This window comes from Lolium rigidum, chromosome 6 (assembly GCF_022539505.1).
Source record: "Lolium rigidum isolate FL_2022 chromosome 6, APGP_CSIRO_Lrig_0.1, whole genome shotgun sequence".
NCBI classification, from domain to species: domain Eukaryota; kingdom Viridiplantae; phylum Streptophyta; class Magnoliopsida; order Poales; family Poaceae; genus Lolium; species Lolium rigidum.
The window spans coordinates 98,037,192-98,045,791 of NC_061513.1; the positions used below are offsets into that span (position 1 = coordinate 98,037,192).

At 47.2% G+C, this 8,600-nt stretch overlaps 1 protein-coding gene across 1 annotated transcript; it reads right to left on the bottom strand.

The window, feature by feature from the left end:
- Positions 1 to 2,317: 2,317 nt before the first annotated feature.
- On the bottom strand, positions 2,318 to 5,065 carry LOC124667311 (ABC transporter G family member 6-like). Its single transcript, XM_047204615.1, has one exon. It carries the CDS (start codon positions 4,815 to 4,817, stop codon positions 2,544 to 2,546), a length of 2,274 nt encoding a protein of 757 aa, XP_047060571.1. The 5' UTR covers positions 4,818 to 5,065; the 3' UTR covers positions 2,318 to 2,543.
- Positions 5,066 to 8,600: the final 3,535 nt, after the last annotated feature.

Below are 8,600 nucleotides of genomic sequence, written 5' to 3' on the forward strand. Positions count from 1 at the left end.
CAGTAGGAGACGTTGACCGCTCGTCAGTTATGGATACTTTGTCAGAGTAGGATCATTTATGTAGTACATGTACGTTATGTTCCAGAGATCCTCAACACGTCGCAGTAGGTGCGTGAATCACCGGCGCTCTCGTTTTCTGAAAATTTCGAAAAGCACATTTCTAAAGCTCTGAAAAATCCGAAAACAAATATGCGCATATATATACACACTCTGAAGATACGGTAGAAATTTCAGGAGAAAATATGTTGTATTTTAAGCTATACAAAAGCACCAGTATTCATGACATTTGTCTTTATTCAAGATGCAATCTGTATTTATTTTTTAAAACACAAAAGTACGGTTTTCAAAAATTTAAGACAACTGGAGCACCGGTGCTCGGGTGCTGCAAATCTCCCGTGAAGCATAGCTATGTTCAAGGAAGTATCCTATTTCCATTTCTAGAGAAACTAATTAAGCCACCAATGGTTACACAAATCTAAGGCCCCGTTTGGCATCAAAGTATGTTTATGAAGTATTCAGAGAATACTTTGGTTTGTAAAAAGTATTGAAGTATTAAATACTTTAAGGCAGTGTTAGGTAGCAAAGCATATTTGAAGTATTTCACTACTGCCGGCTCAAAATTCTGGTTTAACACTGTAGTATATGTCAAAATGTGCTATTTTTGAAAAATAACCCGGAACATCTATTTCTGAAACTGATGAAATCATTTTTCTTTGTAATACTTTAATTTTAAGAACACTGAGTGGCCAAATGGCGCCGGTGTTTGGATGCAATGAATTGATGCGGTTATAACACTGAAGTATTCTTCAAAACTGCACCTTTTGTTTTACAACTGAAGTATTCTTCAAAAATGCAATTTTTGCCTTATAGAGAACTTCAATCCTGATCTTTATTTAAATAAACAGAAGTACTCTCCAAAACTACAGTATTCTTTGCCCCTGCAGTGAGGTACTCCTACATGGTTTTCTGCCCCCAGTCATGAGGGTTACGAGGCGACTACAGCTTGATGGAATAGTGATGTATTGAAAAAAACATAGCTCCCAAACAGAGTTTATGTTTTTGTAGAAAATTATTTTGAAGTATTTTGGAAATATTATAGTTTCGCAAAATATCACGGTTTCAAATATTTTGATTTGGGTGGTTGTAACTAAAAACTGTGGTATTGATATTTATTTTTGTAGTATTGAAAAAATAACTATGGACCTCTTTTTTCTAAAACTGAAGTATTGTTAGCCCAGCTAAATACTAGTACCTCCATTTCAATGAATAAGCCTTATATTGTTTGTGAAATGTTAAACCATGCAAAGTTTAACAAAGCTTTTATAAAAAAATCATTAAGATGAAAAATATAAAATCAATATCATTAGATAGATTATGAAATATATTTTCATATGATATCTATGGAATATCATATCTATAGATAATTTTTTCGAAAAGTTTGGTCAAATTGTACTTGGCTTGACTTTTTAAAAAAAAACTTTATTAATTGGAACATAGGTAGTATGGTTTTGTAATACTTAGATTAGAAAATTTTGTTGTCAAACTAGGCCTAAATGTTAAACATGTTCTTGCTGCCGTCTCTAATACAACAATGTCGTCAAATTCTCCTCTAGAACCAAGATGTATGATCAGTTGCACAAGAAACGCAAAGCAGAGTTTTTCTTTTACATAAGTAGTGTCAACGAAGGGAATGAGAGACCACGTAAGCTAGTACGTTATCTCGTGATCATTCAGCAAGACCCACCAATACAGGTATGACCCTTTGGATATAACACACCTAACAGTCTCCAACCAAACCAATCCCCCCGATCACTCACACACGGTTCTTATCTAACTTTATCTGCGTGTGTTGTAGCATGTTGACTAATGGAAATATCACAGCTTTTTTGCGAGTTCTGCATAAATAATTAAATATCTATGTGTTCTTTTCGAGGTTTACTGGTATGTTATCCGGAGCGTCTTTTCTGTTTTGCTAGGACTGTAGTTCTGATACGAACATAAAGGAACATAATCACAGGAGAACAGCACACATTTATTATGCTCTGTTTTATGAAAAGCTCAGAAAGGGGTCCTGCTTTATTCGTTTCAGTGCCCAGAAGAAGTAGCCTTCTACTTTTTGCAGCGGTGAACATGCATTGCGAATGAAGTTCCGAACCACAACTCACCAAATAAAGTGAAGAGAATGAGACGGATAAGAGATCTGCCACAAGTCCAGAACACAAGAGAAATCAATGTTAGCACATTTTGTTAGTTTTCCTTGAGATTTCAACAAGCAAGGAACAAACCAGTGCTATTCATAATTGTACATGGCTACAACAGTCTAAGAAGAAGAACAAAAAGGATAGTGGATAGGAAGCATATGTATAGTTGCAAAACCTACTTAATTATTTGATTTGTAAAATCACAAAGAAAATATAGCCAAAAGCAAATCTGTTTAACAATTGTAGAAACCTGTAGCTGATACTTAGTCATGTCACCCTTTTGCTTGGATTCAAACGTATGCATACGCGCGCGCGGGCGCCCCTGTACGAAACGAAACATGATCACCTCCTCTTGTTCTTGCTGCCGAGCACGAGGCTGAAGTAGAAGAGGATCCGGAAGAAGAAGCCCCACGCCGCCGTCACGAGCAGGCACTCCCACTTGCCGAGCTGCGTCACGGCCACCTGCCCCAGCACGGTCATCCCGTTGGCGACGCAGGTGTCGGGGGCGATGCGGAGCCCGAGCGAGGAGCTGATGGACGCCAGCACCCTCTCCTTCACCGCCTCCGGCAGCCTCCCGATCGGCGAGTTGTCGAAGATCTGCGCGCCCCGCACGAAGCACTCGCCGGCGCGGCCGAACTCGTTCTGCAGCACCCCCTCGAACGGGTACTTGACGAGGGACATGTAGTGGAACCACAGCCAGTAGGCCGGAATCCTGTCCCGGTTGATGAAGAAGCCGCTGAAGAGCAGGAAGTAGGCCAGGATGGCCACCACCACCGTGTACCCGATCATGACGTGCGGGATCACGCCGGAGAGGAACGTCACGAAGCCGCTGCCGGCCCAGAACGAGGCCAGGATTGCCAGCGTGTAGAAGGCGAACCCGGACACGCCGCCGGCCAGGCCGACGGCGAAGAACGTGGTGAAGGCGAAGGCGAGCGAGAGGACGACGAGCGGCGGGAAGGAGACGATGGCGTTGGAGAGCACGTAGGAGACGTGGCGGTACGCGCCGTAGGCCGTCTCCCGGAGGAACACGTAGCGCTCCTGGAGGAACACCGGGAGCGCGTCGGCGCAGGTGTAGAACATGGTGGACATGGCGAAGGCGAAGAAGCCGAGCCGCTCCTGCGCGCCCTTGGGCGACTGGTCGAGGCGGAAGAAGACGGTGGCCAGGATCACGCCGGTGACCACCACGGCGCCCAGGCGGATGAGGAACAGCTCCGGCATGCGCCGCGTGTTGAGCGCCGACCGCCTCGTCAGCACCTTCATCTCCACCCAGAACGGGTTCGCGTACGACGTGCGCATCTCGCCGGCGGCCACGTCCGCGCCCGACACCAGCTTCCCGCGCGAGACGCTCGCGCTGATGGCCTCCTTGAGCGACATCGTCGGCGCCCACGCAGCCGCGTCGGGGCTCGCCGCGTGCGTGATCTTCCAGGTGCGATGGAAGTCGACGAGAGGCTTCGTGCCCGTCGGCGACGACTCGAGCTCGCGGATGAGATCGAGCGCGAACTCGGCGCGGTTCTCGTCGTCGGGGACAGGGAACCCGAACTCGGCGAAGTACGGAGGGAGCGCGGAGGGTGCTCCGCTGAAGACGGTGCGGCCGCCGGAGAGGAGGATGAGGCGGTCGAGGAGGCCGAGAATGCGCTGGCTGGGCTGGTGGATGGAGGTGATGACAATGCTGCCGCTCTCGGCGATCCGGCGGAGCACCTTGACGACCATGAACGCGGACGTGGAGTCGAGCCCAGAGGTGGGCTCGTCCAGGAAGAGCAGGATCGGGTCGTGGATGATGTCGGTGCCGATGGAGACCCTGCGGCGCTCCCCACCAGAGACCCCGCGGTGGCCCTCGTCGCCGATGATGGTGTCGGCCGCCGCGCGGAGGCCGAGCTGGTCGATGAGCGCCTGCACGCGCGAGCGCTTCTTGGCGGCGGAGAGCGAGCGCGGGAGGCGGAAGTCGGCGGCGAAGGAGAGCGTCTCGGTGACGGTGAGCATGGGGAAGAGCAGGTCGTCCTGCATGACGTAGGCGGACATGGACTTGAGGATGTTGCCCGTGAGCGGCTCGCCGTTGAGCGTGACGGCGCCCTTGAGCGCGTCGCGGGAGATGCGGTTTGCGAGCGCGTCGATGAGGGTGGACTTGCCGGACCCGCTCGCGCCCATCACGGCCAGGATCTCGCCCTCCCGCGCCTCCCCGGAGACGCCGTCAAGCAGGGCCTTGGTCCGAGGCGCGGGCGCGTCGGTCGCCGCCGCCGTGACGCGGTCGCTCCGAAGCTGCACGGGGAGGCAGAGCTTCCCATCGGCGTCGTCGCCGCCGTGGCGCGAGCGCCGGACGCTGTACGTCAGGTCGGTGAACGCGAGCCGGAACTGGATGGTCCGGCCCGGCGCGGCACAGCCCGCATTACCGTCGCCGATGCCGCCACCAGGCGTGGGCTGCGGCATCGCGAGCGAGAACACGGAGCCGGAGCCGGAAGCGTCGTCGTCCGTGCCTGCCGGGTCGACGGTGGCGGCGCTGACGAGGCTGAGCATCTCGGAGAGGGACGGGTTCCTCGTCCTCGCCGGCGCTGGCGCGGGCGGCGGGGGCGATGCGAGGAACGGGAGGCGATCTTGCACGGCTCGCGCCATGGCATGCATGTACACAGCAGCTAGCTAGCTCGATGGTGTCTACTGGCGCAAAGGTAAGCGACGGAAAGCCGAGAGCTTAAGTAGGAGGAGGGCGGTGAGGAAGTGGTTTTGAAGAGAGGACGGCGTGGGGTGGGGTCTGAGATGGCGCTTCTTCTCCAAGGCAACTCGAGGTGTGGTTAAGACTTTGGAGGGCTCGGAGCTCATGTTTTAAAGAGGAAGAAGAAGAATGGCACGTGGATATCGTCATGGTGCGCGCTGGTTCGTGGGAAATGGGCACGATACGATGGGAATGTGGTGATGTAGGAGACGGGGTGGTGACCAACGCGCGCCATTTTTGCAAGCTACGGTGGCGGCGGGGTGCATCGCAATCGCATGGTCTCCGGGGAGAGGGTGGGTTAGCTTACTGCCACGTCTGACGGGTGCGTTTTAGGTTTGGGTGGGTGGTGAGAAAACGTTGACTTTGACAAGCCTTCGCCCGAGTTATTAGAATTTTGAAATATCATGAAAAATGGGAGAGAGAATGTGAATGGTAAGTTGGGCTTTGATAGGATCTTCTGTGGATTAATCATGCTCCTATTTTATGTGGGAGTGGGTCGTTATAATCTCATGTTTTACTCCCTCAGTTCACAAGTGCCCTGCCTTTTAGGTTTAGTCAAAATCAAGGTTCAAAAAGTTTTGACCAAATATATAGCAAAAACACCAACATATGAGATATAGAACCAACATTAGTAGGATTATTATCATAAAATGTTCTATCACATTATTACTTGATTTTGGTATTGCAGATGTTGATTTTATGCTATGTCTTTAGTAAAACTTTATAAATTTTGACTTTCACTCAACCCGGAAAGCAGAGTAAATAGAGACAAAGAGAGTATGTAGCAAATTTCATATGTTTGGCTACTTGTGTATTTATGCAGCAGCCACTTTTGTTGTACATATAAGCAAATTACCATATAATTTAATTTGAATAAATAATTGGTAAATCATAACTACATAAACATCAAGTAAACTAAACATGCATATCAACAGAGTAGATGAACAAATCGCATCTAGATAATAAGAACCGATTGCATCTACTACATAAACTAGAACTAGAAATTCCAGTAGAGATTGAAACAAGAAAGGCGGAAACACATATGGTGCAGCAACAACGTTTGGCGGTGGCATCAGAAGCGTCGGTGTTGTTGTCTCACGTGTTGAGGTTGCCGAGGTTGTCGATGTCCGGCAAGATGTCGTTCAAGAACTATCACCAGACAATGTCATGTTGCCAGTAGTCGTGCGAAAGTGCTCCCAACAAAGTTGATTACACCTCACACGTATGTCTAGGAGAGGCAGGGTTCCGAAGGCCTACTGTCCAGTCGATCAGTGCACGCCGAAGGACGGGATGAGGAAGACGAAGGGGCGGCGCAATGTACTGAAAAGAGGCGGTCGCATACGTGTCGTTCATGCAGCTAGGGTTTGCGTTCGTACTTATATAGTGCGATTCTGGAAGGTAGTGAGACGTAGCCCACGTCCGAGTCGACACAACCACAATCTAAAAAAAACGGAACGAAACCAGCTACGTTAACGCGTTCGTTAATGACTCGTAATAGTCGCCTCGGCGAGATTCCCGCAGCCCACGATGCGACGTGATGTGCATGCGTGACGAGGCGAGGCGGGCGGCGGAGGAGGAGTGTGCGAGGGTTCTCTCTTCTCACTCACTTATACTAGGACTAGAACATACCCCCTTATAAACCATCCCAACTCTTTTACAACTAGCAAGGTAGTCCCACCCCTTGCCATACCACATGGGTCAAGAGAATTTCATAATTTGTATTAAGCTATGGGCTATGGTATAAGGGCAAAGTTTCAATAATCCCCCACAAACTCTCATTGGCAGATTGCATGGAGACTGTTAAGTAGACTTCCACTAAGAACTTCATATTACACTAGTTTGCAACTTGAATAGTGGACTATGCCTTTGAACTATAAATTTTCTGCACACTAGCTTCACACAAAGTCTAGACCGATACAGGGTTGCCGCCAGGAAGCTATATGTCATACTGCAGAGCCTTTCATGAGTTTATTAGAGAGCACCTAACTCTCACAAATTGCAACATTTAACAATCAGACTCACATACGTGTGTTCTTCAGAAGATATTCTCGAGGACAACATCTTTGCTTGAATAAGCTACTTAGAACGCATTATGATAAATATCAACCTACCATGCAGCTAGATTAGGAGAGTATTACATCTTCACGCAAAGGTAAAATCAATGTAGGGATACTCTCCTCCTGGCTAACCAACAGCTTATCTCCCAACTCTAGGATGTCCGATCACATAGAGTGGGTTACCACTATGGGCAACTGATGACAACAACTCTGTGTGTACCAACTCATTGGGACTCCAAGTGCAGAGTGTTGTAGCAATCGTATTTTCCACACAATGGTGACTCGAGTGTTTATATCGAACTCTAGGGAATTGCCTTAGGAGTTGAATTCTTCTTATCCTCTTCGATCAACCTTCAAAGTAATATTCATGTCTTGTGTCCCCAACTCCACCGTGTGGTTGTGAAGCACAAGGTTCCTTATTACTAAGATGAAATATGAAATAACTTAAAGTAAATTAAATTAAACAAACTAACCAAGCTAAATAAAAACATTAAAGGGATAATGGTTTTTTGGGTTTTGTGTGTGTATGTGGAGAAAGTTTTTTTGGTATTTTCGGATTAATAAATAACAATAAATATAAAGTGTGGTAATGGTGTTGGAAAGGTGTTTCTAATGATTTAAAATGGACTGGGGTTCATGGGTTCACTTGTATACTCTCTTTTTAAGTTGTAGTGGACACAAACAATTCACCAATGACATAATATTGGTAAAACTTCAACATGTGTTTGATAAGCATTGATATGGCCGACATTACATCCTAACATAGAGATGATGCATCTCTCTTATAATCCTCAAGAAAGGGAAAACTCCAAGCAATTTTGAATTAATAATCAACATATTATAGCCTTAAGTAGTTTGACACAATGTTTGACTATCAAATATGCTACCTTGAACAAACAAGATTATCACACTATTACATGATAATTATAGCAGATGAATTCACTTTATCCCTAGTGAGATAGCAAAAGAAAAGTAAATACCATAGTAGATATTGAATTTGTTGTCACTATTAAATTACTACAACCATGCTACTCCATCTAATACACACTTCTCTCCCCCCATGCTTTTGCATACAAGTTAGATCAGAACAAGTACTTAAGAACGGGATACATGATATGCATATGTCAATACATCCTACACATAATAGGTTCCAATCTCATATATCAATGTCATAAAATAAAGATTCACCACATAGGAATTGCATATATGACGATAATCATGTTGACCAGCTCATATGGTACTAGTCTATGAAGAACAAGAGAAAAATAGATCAAGCTAATGCCACAAACACATATTCTAGAGGTGCGCTACTCCCTCCTCATGATGGTGTTGATGGTGGAGACGTTGGAGAAGGTGAAGATCCCTCCGGCGGCGGCTCCAGCGGAGTTTCCCCCTCTAATCTCCGCTGATACTCGCTCAATTTTGGTGTTTTGATGTTTCTGTTGCGCTCTGCTTGAATAAGCCTCGGGAAGTCCTTTATATATAAATTTTTCGGTCAGACATAGTCCATGGACGAAAGAATCAAGCGAATAGAACGGTCGAGGGGGAAGAGCATGGGTGGCGCGCCCCTCCTTTCCTGGCCACGCCACCTACCCTCTTTTGGCCCTCCTGGCCCATCTCGTGACATCGAAACGCTCC

Bases quoted from the DNA above. Each gene is read 5' to 3' on its own strand.
- LOC124667311 (XM_047204615.1), bottom strand. From the start codon at position 4,817: ATGCATGCCATGGCGCGAGCCGTGCAAGATCGCCTCCCGTTCCTCGCA.